The 15,803-nt window shown below is 53.0% G+C and overlaps 1 protein-coding gene across 2 annotated transcripts in view; it reads left to right on the top strand.

Moving 5' to 3' along the window:
• LOC137311982 (SLAM family member 5-like) overlaps positions 1-2,004 on the top strand; it is a 63,091-nt gene extending 61,087 nt beyond the window's left edge. Inside the window, exon 6 of one of the 2 annotated variants that reach the window (XM_067978796.1) lies at positions 770-2,004. In XM_067978796.1, coding sequence (XP_067834897.1) covers positions 770-847 — 78 coding nt within the window. In that variant the 3' untranslated portion in view covers positions 848-2,004. The remainder of the gene's footprint in view (positions 1-769) is intronic. The other variant, XM_067978797.1, reaches the window with a different exon arrangement.
• Positions 2,005-15,803: the final 13,799 nt, after the last annotated feature.

The raw sequence follows: 15,803 nt of genomic DNA, 5'->3' as shown, positions 1-15,803 counted from the left end.
CCATTGACCAGAAACTTAACTGGACCAACCATATAAATACTGTGGTACAAGAACATGTCAGAGGCTGGGTATTCTGCGGCGAGTGACTCACCTCCTGACTCCCCAAAGCCTTTCCACCATCTACAAGGCACAAGTCAGGAGTGTGATGGAATACTCTCCACTTGCCTGGATGAGTGCAGCTCCAACAACACTCAAGAAGCTCGACACCATCCAGGACAAAGCAGCCCGCTTGATTGGCACCCCATCCACCACCCTAAACATTCACTCCCTTCACCACTGGCGCACGGTGTCTGCAGTGTGCACCATCCACAGGATGCACTGCAGCAACTCGCCAAGGCTTCTTCGACAGCACCTCCCAAACCCGCGACCTCTACCACCTAGGACAAGGGCAGCAGGCACATGGGAACAACACCACCTGCACGTTCCCCTCCAAGTCACACACCATCCCGACTTGGAAATATATCGCCGTTCCTTCATTGTCGCTGGGTCAAAATCCTGGAACTCCCTTCCTAACAGCACTGTGGGAGAACCTTCACCACACGGACTGCAGCGGTTCAAGAAGGCGGCTCACCACCACCTTCTCGAGGGGCAATCAGGGATGGGCAATAAATGCCGGCCTCGCCAGCGACGCCCACATCCCATGAACGCATAAAACAAAAAGGTGGAAGCAGGCAGTCTTGGTGATGGAGCAGAGATGTGGCTGCAATCGGACGCCGAAGTTGAGAACATTCCTGAGTGTGTCTTTTTTTTTTTCCCTTCCCGTCCCGAGCCATCGCAGGTTAACAGCGAGGATCCGGAAAGCCCGCGCACCATCTACGCAGAGGTACAACGCTCGGGCAGAACGTGAAACGGACCCAGGATTCGGCCGGGCAAGGCATGAGGCGGACAAAGAATGCAGACGCCCGGGGAAGTGAGAGACGTCTGGGCCGGACAGTCATGGGGAGAAACACCTCCCCCCACACCCCCCCGACAGTGGCCGAGAACAAACTGAGACAGATACCCGACCTTAATATCCGTCGTCCTTCAAACTCAATTTACCACCGTCCGTTCAGCTTAATACCATAGAGTCATAGAGTTATACAGCACGGATAGAGGCCCTTCGGCCCATCGTGTCCGCGCCGGCCATCAAGCCCAGTCTAATCTAATCCCATATTCCAGCATTTGGTCCGTAGCCTTGTATGCTATGGCATTTCATGTGCTCATCCAAATGCTTCTTGAATGTTGTGAGGGTTCCTGCCTCCACAACCCTCTCAGGCAGTGAGTTCCAGACTCCAACCACCCTCTGGGTGAAAAAGTTCTTTCTCAAATCCCCTCTAAACCTCCCGCCTTTTACCTTGAATCTATGCCCCCTTGTTATACAACCCTCAACGAAGGGATAAAGCTCCTGAGTACAGATTTTTAAAAAAAAACTCCTGTTCCGATGTTCTTGTGCTTTTGTAATTTCTCTTGAAATCTGGAAGATTCTCGTATTCACTGCCCGCTATAATCTGTGTGTCGCTTTTTTATTTCGTCCCAATAACCAAAAACGTGTCCCTGATCCTCTCATTCCCGCTCATATTCCACCCCTTCCCCCGCATCTGCCCCGTCAGAGCCGTTTTAAGGCGGGGGATTAGACTTCAGTCATTTCTTTCTCCTTTTCACCTTTGTTTGTTCATTATTCGGGAATCTCACTTTGTAAAGCAGCAATCCCTAAAGGGTGTTCACACCGAGTACAGAACAGTCAAAAGGCTCTCTCTCACTGTTCCACTTCTTGCACCAGGAGTCTCGGCTCCGGTTTCGATCCCGCAGCAGCTCCTGTGAACAGGGATCAATCCGCAATCTGGGGTTTGTTACTTTTACAAAGATTGAGCTGGAATCTGTCCCGTTACAAAAATGGGAATTTATTCCCGCCCGATTGAAAGCGAACGGTGAATGAAGACGGATTTTAACCGGATATTAAAAGATTCTGGAAGCTGTGACGGGAAATGTGGAATAACAGAGTAAAAGGGAGTTTTATTTTCTCGATCTGATCTTTGCATTTTGCTGTAATTCCCCACCGGCCGGTTAACCCACACCAGCATCAGCTTGCTATCAGGGAACACTGATTCAGCTCATTGTGCAGAGCTGGAGAATTTAACGCAGCCTTGTCGTGTAAGGGGTTAAGACCCTCACACCTCGGGCATTGCAAAGTCTAAAGGGGCTGAGTGGCCGGGTCCTGCTCCGACTGCTTGTGTTCTTGAGATTTGAGGTGAGGATCAGATCCGCCATGATCTTATTGAATGGCGGAGCAGGCTCGAGGGGCCGAATGGCCTCCTCCTGCTCCTATTTCTCATGTTCTTCTGTTTGTGCGTTTTGTTTGGAAACTGCAAATGTACCAGTGCATAGAGAGAGAGAGAAATGCAGGGGGGGGGAGAGAGAGAGAGAGAAGGGAGAGAGAGAGAGAGAGAAATGCAGGGGGGGAGAGAGAGAGAGAGAAGGGAGAGAGAGAGAGAGAGAGAGACTTGCATTTCTACAGTGCTTTTCACCACCTCAGGAAGTCCCAACGCGCTTTTCGGCCAATCGAGTACGTTTCGAAGTGCGCTCACTGTTGTAATGTGGGAAACACGGCAGCCAACTTGTGCACAGCAAGATCCCACAAACAGCACCGTGATAAATGACCCAGATCATCTGTTTTTTTAGTGATGTTGTTCGAGGGATAAATATCGGGGCCCAGGACCCCGGGGAGAACTCCCCCCTGCTCTTCATCCAATAGTGGCCGTGGGATCTTTTGCATCCACCTGAGAGGGGCAGACGGGGCCCTCGGTTTAAAGTCTCATCTGAAAGAGGGCACCTCCGACAGTGCAGCGCTCCCTCAGTACTGACCCTCCGACAGTGCAGCACTCCCTCAGTACCAACCCTCCGACAGTGTGGCGCTCCCTCAGTACTGACCCTCCGACAGTGCGGCGCTCCCTCAGTACCAACCCTCCGACAGTGCGGCGCTCCCTCAGTACCAACCCTCCGACAGTGCGGCGCTCCCTCAGAACTGACCCTCCAACAGTGCGGCACTCCCTCAGTACTGACCCTCCGACAGTGCAGCACTCCCTCAGTACCGACCCTCCAACAGTGCAGCACTCCCTCGACTTTGTGCTCAAGTCTCGGGAGCGGGATTTTCACCCACGACCTTCGAACTCAGAGGCGCGAGTGACCCCCGTTGAGCTCCGAGCACCTCAACGACAGAAGACAAGTTTGAAAGGAACTTTGCCCAGAAGAGTTCTGAAGCATCTTCAGGACGGTTCGAAGAGGGCCTTTGGTTCACAAGACAATGTACTTGGAGAAACGGTGCTGAAATAACCAGAGATCCTCGGGAAGAGATAAGTGCATTACGGGTAGAGAGTGTTGTATGTGTTGCTTGATTTGCTTGTGCGAATTGTTTAAACCATGAAACATTATCCTTTTGTTTATGACTGACCGTTGTCCGAGTTCAAGGGTCGCGGGAAAATCAGACGATTGAATCTTCATTTCAGGATCTGACGTTCCTCATTATCGTTCCGTGTCTTTCTGCTCCCTCTCAATAAAACTGTCTGAAAGGCTTTCAGAGAATCGTAGAGTGGTTCCAACATAGAAGGAGGCCATTTGGCCCATCGAGCACCGTGCCGGCTCCACGCAACTGGTCCCACTCCCCCCCCGACCCCCGCCCTTTCCCCGTAGCTCTGCCAATTTTTTCCCTTCAGGTATTTATCCAACTCCCTTTCGAAAGCCACGATTGAATCTGCCTCCACCTCCCTTTCAGGCAACGTATTCCAGATCCTAACCACTCGCTGCGTAAAAAAGATTTTCCCCTGTCGCCTTTGGTTCTTTTGCCAGTCCCCTTAACTCTGCGTCCTCTGCTTCCCGACCCTTCCGCCAATGGGAACACTTTCTCTTTGTTTGCTTTATCCAAAGCCATCATGATTTTGGACACTTCTATCCTGAAATCACAGGTGATATCAAGAAACGGCTGAGTGCACTGGATACAGCAAAGGCGATGGGCCCCGACAACATCCCGGCTGTAGTGCTGAAGTCTTGTGCTCCAGAACTAGCCGCGCCTCCAGCCAAACTGTTCCAGTACAGCTACAACACTGGCATCTACCCGACAATGTGGAAAATTGCCCAGGTATGTCCTGTCCACAAAAAGCAGGACAAATCCAATCCGGCCAATTACCGCCCCATCAGTCCACTCTCAATCATCAGCAAAGTGATGGAAGGTGTCGTCGACAGTGCTATCAAGTGGCACTTACTCACCAATAACCTGCTCCCCGATGCTCAGTTTGGGTTCCGCCAGGACCATTCAGCTCTGGACCTCATTACAGCCTTGGTCCAAACATGGACAAAAGAGCTGAATTCCAGAGGTGAGGTGAGAGTGACTGCCCTTGATATCAAGGCAGCATTTGACCGAGTGTGGCACCAAGGAGCCCGAGTAAAATTGAAGTCAATGGGAATCAGGGGGAAAACTCTCCGGTGGCTGGAGTCATACCTAGCACAAAGGAAGATGGTAGTGGTTGTTGGAGGCCAATCATCTCAGCCCCAGGGCATTGCTGCAGGAGTTCCTCAGGGCAGTGTCCTAAGCCCAACCATCTTCAGCTGCTTCATCAATGACCTTCCCTCCATCATAAGGTCAGAAATGGGGATGTTCGCTGATGATTGCACAGTGTTCAGTTCCATTCGCAACCCCTCAGATAATGAAGCAGTCCGAGCCCGCATGCAGCAAGACCTGGACAACATCCAGGCTTGGGCTCATAAGTGGCAAGTAACATTCTCGCCAGACAAGTGCCAGGCAATGACCATCGCCAACAAGAGAGAGTCTAACCACCTCCCCTTGATATTCAACGGCATTACCATCACCGAATCCCCCACCATCAACATCCTGGGGGTCACCATTGACCAGAAACTTAACTGGACCAACCATATAAATACTGTGGCTACAAGAGCAGGTCAGATGCTGGGTATTCTGCAGCGAGTGACTCACCTCCTGACTCCCCAAAGCCTTTCCACCATCTACAAGGCACAAGTCAGGAGTGTGATGGAATACTCTCCACTTGCTTCGATGAGTGCAGCTCCAACAACACTCAAGAAGCTCGACACCATCCAGGACAAAGCAGCCCGCTTGATTGGCACCCCATCCACCACCCTAAACATTCACTCCCTTCACCACTGGCGCACCGTGGCTGCAGTGTGCACCATGCACAGGATGCACTGCAGCAACTCGCCAAGGCTTCTTCGACAGCACCTCCCAAACCCGCGACCTCTACCACCTAGAAGGACAAGGGCAGCAGGTACATGGGAACAACACCACCTGCACGTTCCCCTCCAAGTCACACACCATCCCGACTTGGAAATATATCGCCGTTCCTTCATCGTCGCTGGGTCAAAATCCTGGAACTCCTGAACAGCACTGTGGGAGAACCGTCACCACACGGACTGCAGCGGTTCAAGAAGGCGGCTCATCACCCCCTTCTCAAGGGGCAATCAGGGATGGGCAATAAATGCCGGTCTCGCCAGCGACGCCCACATCCCATGAACGAATAAAAAAAAATCAAATCTCCTCTTAACCTTCTCTGTTCCAAGGAGAGCAACCCCAGCTTCTCCAGTCTTTCCCCGTAACTGAGGTCCCTCATCCCTGGAACCATTCTCGTAAATCTGTTCTGCACTCCCTCTAAGACCTTCACATCTTTCCTAAAGTGCGGTGCCCAGAACTGGACACAAGACTCCAGTTGTGGCCAAATTTGTGTTTCAATTTGAATTTGTGCCAAAAAAGGAATCAGATTAGAAGGTGTTAATAGCCTCTGACAGAGGAGAGAGAAAACAAACTGAGCAGATAGAGACTGGTTTGTTCTCCCGCAGATCATAAGAAATAGGAACAGGAGTAGGCCAATCGGCCCCTCGATCCTGAGATTCAGGAAGAGAAAAGGGAATGGGGAGGGGGGTTCAGTTAGGGTTATAAGGGAAGAAGGGAATGAGTGAGAGAGTGAATGAGACAGTGAATGGGTGAGTGAGAGAATGAGGGAGGGAGGGAGCAAATAAATAGGTGATTTGGACAGAGAAAGGGAGTTAGAGAGTTATGGAGGGAGTGCAGAGGGAGGGAGAGCAAGAAAGGGGCAAGTGAGAGAGGGTGGGAGTGGGGAGGGAGCGAGGGAAGGAGGCAGTGAGGGAAGAAGGCAGTGAGGGAAATTGCGGGCTGAGGAAGTCACTGAGTGAAAATGTCAAAGAGTGAGTGAATCCCATCAAACACTCCCAGGGCAGGTACAGGGTTAGATACAGAGTAAAGCTCCCTCCACACTGTCCCGTCAAACACTCCCAGGGTCAGGTACAGGGTTAGATACAGAGTAAAGCTCCCTCTACACTGTCCCATCAAACACTCCCAGGGCAGGTACAGGGTTAGATACAGAGTAAAGCTCCATCTACACTGTCCCATCAAACACTCCCAGGGTCAGGTACAGGGTTAGATACAGAGTAAAGCTCCCTCTACACTGTCCCATCAAACACTCCCAGGGCAGGTACAGGGTTAGATACAGAGTAAAGCTCCCTCTACACTGTCCCATCAAACACTCCCAGGGCAGGTACAGGGTTAGATACAGAGTAAAGCTCCCTCTACACTGTCCCATCAAACACTCCCAGGGCAGGTACAGGGTTGGATACAGAGTAAAGCTCCCTCTACACTGTCCCATCAAACACTCCCAGGGCAGGTACAGGATTAGATACAGAGTAAAGCTCCCTCTGCACTGTCCCATCAAACACTCCCAGGGCAGGTGCAGGGTTAGATACAGAGTAAAGCTCCCTCTACACTGTCCCATCAAACACTCCCAGGGCAGGTACAGCACAGTTTAGATACAGAGTAAAGCTCCCTCTACACTGTCCCATCAAACACTCCCAGGGCAGGTACAGGGTTAGATACAGAGTAAAGCTCCCTCTACACTGTCCCATCAAACACTCCCAGGGCAGGTACAGGGTTAGATACAGAGTAAAGCTCCCTCCACACTGTCCCATCAAACACTCCCAGGGCAGGTACAGGGTTGGATACAGAGTAAAGCTCCCTCTACACTGTCCCATCAAACACTCCCAGGGCAGGTACAGGGTTAGATACAGAGTAAAGCTCCCTCTACACTGTCCCATCAAACACTCCCAGGGCAGGTACAGCACAGTTTAGATACAGAGTAAAGCTCCCTCTACACTGTCCCATCAAACACTCCCAGGGCAGGTACAGGGTTAGATACAGAGTAAAGCTCCCTCTACACTGTCCCATCAAACACTCCCAGGGCAGGTACAGGGTTGGATACAGAGTAAAGCTCCCTCTACACTGTCCCATCAAACACTCCCAGGGCAGGTACAGGGTTAGATACAGAGTAAAGCTCCCTCTTCACTGTCCCGTCAAACACTCCCAGGGCAGGTACAGGGTTAGATACAGAGTAAAGCTCCCTCTACACTGTCCCATCAAACACTCCCAGGGCAGGTACAGGGTTAGATACAGAGTAAAGCTCCCTCTACACTGTCCCATCAAACACTCCCAGGGCAGGTACAGGGTTAGATACAGAGTCAAGCTCCCTCTGCACTGTCCCATCAAACACTCCCAGGGCAGGTACAGGGTTAGATACAGAGTAAAGCTCCCTCTACACTGTCCCATCAAACACTCCCAGGGTCAGGTACAGGGTTAGATACAGAGTAAAGCTCCCTCTACACTGTCCCATCAAACATTCCCAGGGCAGGTACAGGGTTAGTTTCAGAGTCAAGTTTCCTCTAGGCCTTTAGAAGAATGAGAGGTGATCTCATTGAAACTGATAAGATTCTGAGGGGGCTTGAGAGGGTAGATGCTGAGAGACTGTTTTCCCTGGTTGGAGAGTCTAGAACGAGGGGTCACAGTCTCAGGATAAGGGGTCGGACATTTTGGACTGAGGAGGAATTTCTTCACTCAGAGGGTGGTGAATCTTTGGAATTCTCTCCCCCAGAGGGCTGTGGATGCTCAGTGGTTGATTATATTCAAGACTGAGATCGAGGGATATTTGGACACTAAGGGAATCGAGGGGATATGGGGATCGGGCGGGAACGTGGAGTTGAGGTCGAAGATCAGCCATTGAATCGTGGAGCAGGCTCGAGGGGCTGAATGGCCTCCTTCTGCTCCTATGTCTTTATGGATGAATGAGTGAGTGTGGCAGTGAAGGATCTAGTGAGAGAGTGAGTGAAGGATTGTCGGACATGGGTGGGTGAATGAGGGGGAACAAGTGAGTGATTGAGAGTAAGAGGGTGAGGGAGCCAATGAAGGAGCGAAGAAGGTGGGAAAGAATGAGTGAGTAAGACAGCAATGAGTATCACATTTGGTGGGGGCGGGAGTTACCATACTGGAATATTTCCTCAAATGCACATGGGTTGTAAGTGGTCCCTGTAACCATATGACGAGGAGCGCACCCTTCAAAAAAAAAAGTGGGACCGGACGTGCACTCCTATCAGAGCAAGATTTGGGCCTCTAAACCCACATGAAACCACAAAGGCGCCACCGTTCCTCGCCGTTCAGATGGAGACGCACAATCCTGAGCTGTGAAGCACACCGCAGTCGACCAGCACCATCCCAAGCACAGCTCCCGGCTGATCTCTCGGGGAAGCTGGAACCGCACACTCCGCACCCGCAGGTAAAGAACCTCGCCGCGGAAAACAAATCCCTTTGACGTTATACGGAAGCAAAAAGGCAGGCATCTCACATAATTACATGAGATCAGGGGCAATTCCCAGCATCAGCACTCCCCTTTTTGACGTCGACTGAGGCTGGTTTTTTTGAATGCCGTCTTTCCGCCCTCTGATCTTTCTGTGATATTTGGAAGGAACAGACAAACCCTCACCACTCGACGCCTTCACATTTGAGCTGAGTTTGCAGATCAAAGGACTTCTGTGTCACATTTTCCAAAACCCAGTGTCTTAATCTTGCTCTGTCTGCAGTGACGTGATTTCCTGCGTTTGTACGCTGTCCCTCAACAAGGGAGCCAAGTCAGTGATCTGTCACTCTCTCACACTCCCCCTCTCTCTCTCACACTCCCCCTCTCTCTCTCACACTCCCTCTCTCAAGAGGGAAGTGCTGTATGTCGCAATCAGGGAGGGTGGTGGAAAGAGGGGAGGGGGTGATGGAGGGAAAGAGAAAGAGAGAGAGATAGAAAGACAAAGGGGGAGAGAGAGAGAGAGAGAGCGGGAGGGAGAGAGGGAGAGAGACAGACAGAGTGGTCTGGTGGTGGACAATTAAACAACTAACGGGAGTAGGAGGCTCTGCAAACATCCCCATTCTCAATGATGGCGGAGTCCAGCACGTGAGTGCAAAAGACAAGGCTGAAGCGTTTGCAACCATCTTCAGCCAGAAGTGCCGAGTGGATAATCCATCTCAGCCTCCTCCCGATATCCCCACCATCACTGAAGCCAGTCTTCAGCCAATTCGATTCTCTCCACGTGATATCAAGAAACGGCTGAGTGCACTGGATACAGCAAAGGCGATGGGCCCCGACAACATCCCGGCTGTAGTGCTGAAGACTTGTGCTCCAGAACTAGCTGCGCCTCTAGCCAAGCTGTTCCAGTTCAGCTACAACACTGGCATCCACCCGACAATGTGGAAAATTGCCCAGGTATGTCCTGTCCACAAAAAGCAGGACAAATCCAATCCGGCCAATTACCGCCCCATCAGTCTACTCTCAATCATCAGCAAAGTGATGGAAGGTGTCGTCGACAGTGCTATCAAGTGGCACTTACTCACCAATAACCTGCTCACCGATGCTCAGTTTGGGTTCCGCCAGGACCACTCGGCTCCAGACCTCATTACAGCCTTGGTCCAAACATGGACAAAAGAGCTGAATTCCAGAGGTGAGGTGAGAGTGACTGCCCTTGACATCAAGGCAGCATTTGACCGAGTGTGGCACCAAGGAGCCCTAGTACAATTGAAGTCAATGGGAATCAGGGCGAAAACTCTCCAGTGGCTGGAGTCATACCTAGCACAAAGGAAGATGGTAGTGGTTGTTGGAGGCCAATCATCTCAGCCCCAGGGCATTGCTGCAGGAGTTCCTCAGGGCAGTGTCCTAGGCCCAACCATCTTCAGCTGCTTCATCAATGACCTTCCCTCCATCATAAGGTCAGAAATGGGGATGTTCGCTGATGATTGCACAGTGTTCAGTTCCATTCGCAACCCCTCAGATAATGAAGCAGTCCGAGCCCGCATGCAGCAAGACCTGGACAACATCCAGGCTTGGGCTGATAAGTGGCAAGTAACATTCGCGCCAGATAAGTGCCAGGCAATGACCATCTCCAACAAGAGAGAGTCTAACCACCTCCCCTTGACATTCAACGGCATTACCATCGCCGAATCCCCCACCATCAACATCCTGGGGGTCACCATTGACCAGAAACTTAACTGGACCAGCCATATAAATACTGTGGCTACGAGAGCAGGTCAGAGGCTGGGTATTCTGCGGCGAGTGACTCACCTCCTGACTCCCCGAGGCCTTTCCACCATCTACAAGGCACAAGTCAGGAGTGTGATGGAATACTCTCCACTTGCCTGGATGAGTGCAGCTCCAACAACACTCAAGAAGCTCGACACCATCCAAGATAAAGCAGCCCGCTTGATTGGCACCCCATCCACCACCCTAAACGTTCACTCCCTTCACCACCGGCGCACTGTGGCTGCAGTGTGTACCATCCACAGGATGCACCGCAGCAACTCGCCAAGGCTTCTTCGACAGCACCTCCCAAACCCGCGACCTCTACCACCCAGAAGGACAAGGGCAGCAGGTACATGGGAACAACACCACCTGCACGTTCCCCTCCAAGTCACACACCATCCCGACTTGGAAATATATCGCCGTTCCTTCATTGTCGCTGGGTCAAAATCCTGGAACTCCCTTCTTAACAGCACTGTGGGAGAACCGTCACCACACGGACTGCAGCGGTTCAAGAAGGCGGCTCACCACCACCTTCTCAAGGGGCAATCAGGGATGGGCAATAAATGCCGGCCTTGCCAGCGACGCCCACATCCCGTGAACGAATAAAAAAAAAAGAAACAGAGCAAGAGAGAAACAGAGAGGGAGAGAGATAGTGAGACAGACAGAGAGAGGGAGAGAGACAGAGAGAGGGAGAGAGACAGAGAGAGGGAGAGAGACACAGAGAGAGAGGGAGACAGAGTGGGAGACACAGACAGAGAGAGAGAAAAAGAGAGAGAGCGAGACAGAGTGAAAGGGAGAGAGACAGAGAGTGAGACAGAGAGAGAGAGATGGAGAGAGAGGGAGAGACAGAGAGAGAGAGACAGAGGGAGAGAGAGTGTGAGACAGGGAGAGGGAGAGAGACAGAGACAGAGAGAGAGAGAGAGGTTGAAAGAGAGGGAGACAGAGTGGGAGACACAGACAGAGAGAGAGAGTGAAACAGAGAGAGACAGAGTGAAAGGGACAGAGACAGAGAGTGAGACAGAGAGAGAGAGAGATGGAGAGAGAGGGAGAGAGAGAGAGAGAGAGAGACAGAGGGAGAGAGAGACAGAGAGAGAGAGCGGGAGAGAGAGAGGGAGAGAGAGAAAGTGAGAGGGAGAGAGAGAGAGGGAGAGCGAGAGACAGAGGGAGAGAGAGGGAGCGAGCTTGAACCAAAATTGATGATTGAGTAAGTTTCTCCAGCCGACTTTCAAACCCACATCCTGTTTTTGAGGAGAGCTGTCAGATTCACAGCTCATAGAACGACAGAATATGGGCCAAAGGAGTAAGATCACAGACCATCAACTGGCGGAGCAGGCCCGAGGGGCTGAATGGCCTGCTCCTGTTCTGATGTTTCCTAGAAGGAAAGGAGGAGGCCAATCGGCCCATCGTTGCCTGTGCTGGCTCTGTGAAGGAGCTGTCCAATTAACCCCACACTCCCCCGCTCTTTCCCCCGTCGCCCGGTAAATTTTTCCCTTCAGGTATTTGTCGAATTCCCTTTTGAAAGTTATTATTGAATCTGCTCCCACCGCCCTTTCAGGCAGCGAATTCCAGATCAGAACAACTCGCTGCGGAGAAAAACATTCTCCTCCTCTCCCCCCTCTGGTCCTTTTCCCGATCACCTTAAATCCGTGTCCTCTGGTTCCCGACCGTTCCGCCAATGGGAACAGTTTCTCTCTCTCTCTCTACTCTGTCCAGACCCTTCCTGATTTTGAACCCCTCGATCGAGTCTCCCCTTAACCGTCTCTGTTCCGAGGAGAACGACCCCTCAGCTTCTCCAGTCTATCCCCGTAACTGAAGTCCCTCATCCCTGGAACCATTCTAGTAAATCTCCTCTGCACCCTCTCGAAGGCCGTCAAATCTTTCCCAAAGTGCGGTGCCCAGAACGGGACACAATTTTCCAGCAAAGGTCTTAACGCTCCCATCGAATCCCCTCCCTCGATTCCCCTCACTCCCCCATCGAATCCCCTCCCTCTATTCCCCTCACTCTCCCATCGAATCCCCCCCCTCTGTTCCCCTCACTCTCCCATCGAATCCCCTCCCTCTATTCCCCTCACTCTCCCATCGAATCCCCTCCCTCTATTCCCCTCACTCCCCCATCGAATCCCCTCCCTCTATTCCCCTCACTCTCCCATCGAATCCCCTCCCTCGATTCCCCTCACTCCCCCATCGAATCCCCTCCCTCTATTCCCCTCACTCTCCCATCGAATCCCCTCCCTCTATTCCCCTCACTCTCCCATCGAATCCCCTCCCTCTATTCCCCTCACTCCTCCATCGAATCCCCCCCCTCTGTTCCCCTCACTCCCCCATCGAATCCCCTCCCTCTATTCCCCTCACTCCCCCATCGAATCCCCCCCCTCTGTTCCCCTCACTCCCCCATCGAATCCCCTCCCTCTATTCCCCTCACTCCCCCATCGAATCCCCTCCCTCTATTCCCCTCACTCTCCCATCGAATCCCCTCCCTCTATTCCCCTCACTCCCCATCGAATCCCCTCCCTCTATTCCCCTCACTCCCCCATCGAATCCACTCCCTCTATTCCCCTCACTCTCCCATCGAATCCCCTCCCTCTATTCCCCTCACTCCCCCATCGAATCCCCTCCCTCTATTCCCCTAACTCTCCCATCGAATCCCCTCACTCTATTCCCCTCACTCTCCCATCGAATCCCCTCCCTCTATTCCCCTCACTCCCCCATCGAATCCCCTCCCTCTATTCCCCTCACTCTCCCATCGAATCCCCTCCCTCTATTCCCCTCACTCTCCCATCGAATCCCCTCCCTCTATTCCCCTCACTCCCCATCGAATCCCCTCCCTCTATTCCCCTCACTCCCCATCGAATCCCCTCCCTCTATTCCTCTCACTCCCCATCGAATCCCCTCCCTCTATTCCCCTCACTCTCCCATCGAATCCCCTCCCTCTATTCCCCTCACTCCCCCATCGAATCCCTCCCTCTATTCCCCTCACTCTCCCATCGAATCCCCTCCCTCTATTCCCCTCACTCTCCCATCGAATCCCCTCCCTCTATTCCCCTCACTCTCCCATCGAATCCCCTCCCTCTATTCCCCTCACTCTCCCATCGAATCCCCTCCCTCTATTCCCCTCACTCCCCATCGAATCCCCTCCCTCTATTCCCCTCACTCCCCATCGAATCCCCTCCCTCTATTCCCCTCACTCCCCCATCGAATCCCCTCCCTCTATTCCCCTCACTCCCCATCGAATCCCCTCCCTCTATTCCCCTCACTCCCCCATCGAATCCCCTCCCTCTATTCCCCTCACTCCCCATCGAATCCCCTCCCTCTATTCCCCATACTCTCCCATCGAATCCCCTCCCTCTATTCCCCTCACTCCCCATCGAATCCCCTCCCTCTATTCCCCTCACTCCCCATCGAATCCCCTCCCTCTATTCCCCTCACTCCCCCATCGAATCCCCTCCCTCTATTCCCCTCACTCTCCCATCGAATCCCCTCCCTCTATTCCCCTCACTCTCCCATCGAATCCCCTCCCTCTATTCCCCTCACTCTCCCATCGAATCCCCTCCCTCTATTCCCCTCACTCTCCCATCGAATCCCCTCCCTCTATTCCCCTCACTCCCCCATCGAATCCCCTCCCTCTATTCCCCTCACTCTCCCATCGAATCCCCTCCCTCTGTTCCCCTCACTCCCCATCGAATCCCCTCCCTCTATTCCCCTCACTCTCCCATCGAATCCCCTCCCTCTATTCCCCTCACTCTCCCATCGAATCCCCTCCCTCTATTCCCCTAACTCCCCATCGAATCCCCTCCCTCTATTCCCCTCACTCTCCCATCGAATCCCCTCCCTCTATTCCCCTCACTCCCCCATCGAATCTCCTCCCTCTATTCCCCTCAATCCCCATCGAATCCCCTCCCTCTATTCCCCTCACTCCCCATCGAATCCCCTCCCTCTATTCCCCTCACTCTCCATCGAATCCCCTCCTCTATTCCCCTCACTCCCCCATCGAATCTCCTCCCTCTATTCCCTCACTCTCCATCGAATCCCCTCCCTCTATTCCCTCACTCTCCCATCGAATCCCCTCCCTCTATTCCCCTCACTCCCCCATCGAATCCCCTCCCTCTATTCCCCTCACTCTCCCATCGAATCCCCTCCCTCTGTTCCCCTCACTCCCCATCGAATCCCCTCCCTCTATTCCCCTCACTCTCCCATCGAATCCCCTCCCTCTATTCCCCTCACTCTCCCATCGAATCCCCTCCCTCTATTCCCCTAACTCCCCATCGAATCCCCTCCCTCTATTCCCCTCACTCTCCCATCGAATCCCCTCCCTCTATTCCCCTCACTCCCCCATCGAATCTCCTCCCTCTATTCCCCTCACTCTCCCATCGAATCCCCTCCCTCTATTCCCCTCACTCCCCCATCGAATCCCCTCCATCTATTCCCCTCACTCCCCCATCGAATCCCCTCCCTCTATTCCCCTAACTCCCCATCGAATCCCTCCCTCTATTCCCCTCACTCCCCCATCGAATCCCCTCCCTCTATTCCCCATACTCTCCCATCGAATCCCCTCCCTCTATTTCCCTCACTCTCCCATCGAATCCCCTCCCTCTATTCCCCTCACTCTCCCATCGAATCCCCTCCCTCTATTCCCCATACTCTCCCATCGAATCCCCTCCCTCTATTCCCCTAACTCCCCATCGAATCCCCTCCCTCTATTCCCCTAACTCCCCATCGAATCCCCTCCCTCTATTCCCCTAACTCCCCCATCGAATCCCCTCCCTCTATTCCCCTCACTCCCCCATCGAATCCCCTCCCTCTATTCCCCTCACTCCCCCATCGAATCCCCTCCCTCTATTCCCCTCACTCCCCCATCGAATCCCCTCCCTCTATTCCCCTCACTCCCCCATCGAATCCCCTCCCTCTATTCCCCTCACTCCCCCATCGAATCCCCTCCCTCTATTCCCCTAACTCCCCATCGAATCCCCTCCCTCTATTCCCCTCACTCTCCCATCGAATCCCCTCCATCTATTCCCCTCACTCCCCATCGAATCCCCTCCATCTATTCCCCTCACTCCCCCATCGAATCCCCTCCCTCTATTCCCCTCACTCTCCCATCGAATCCCCTCCCTCTATTCCCCTCACTCCCCATCGAATCCCCTCCCTCTATTCCCCTCACTCCTCCATCGAATCCCCTCCCTCTATTCCCCTCACTCTCCCATCGAAACCCCTCCCTCTATTCCCCTCACTCTCCCATCGAATCTCCTCCCTCTATTCCCCTCACTCCCCCATCGAATCCCCTCCCTCTATTCCCCTCACTCCCCCATCGAATCCCCTCCCTCTATTCCCCTCACTCTCCCATCGAAACCCCTCCCTCTATTCCCCTCACTCTCCCATCGAATCCCCTCCCTCTATTCCCCTCAC

This window comes from Heptranchias perlo, unplaced genomic scaffold (assembly GCF_035084215.1).
Source record: "Heptranchias perlo isolate sHepPer1 unplaced genomic scaffold, sHepPer1.hap1 HAP1_SCAFFOLD_389, whole genome shotgun sequence".
In the NCBI taxonomy this organism is placed as follows: domain Eukaryota; kingdom Metazoa; phylum Chordata; class Chondrichthyes; order Hexanchiformes; family Hexanchidae; genus Heptranchias; species Heptranchias perlo.
This window is presented reverse-complemented; position numbering and strand designations above follow the sequence as displayed.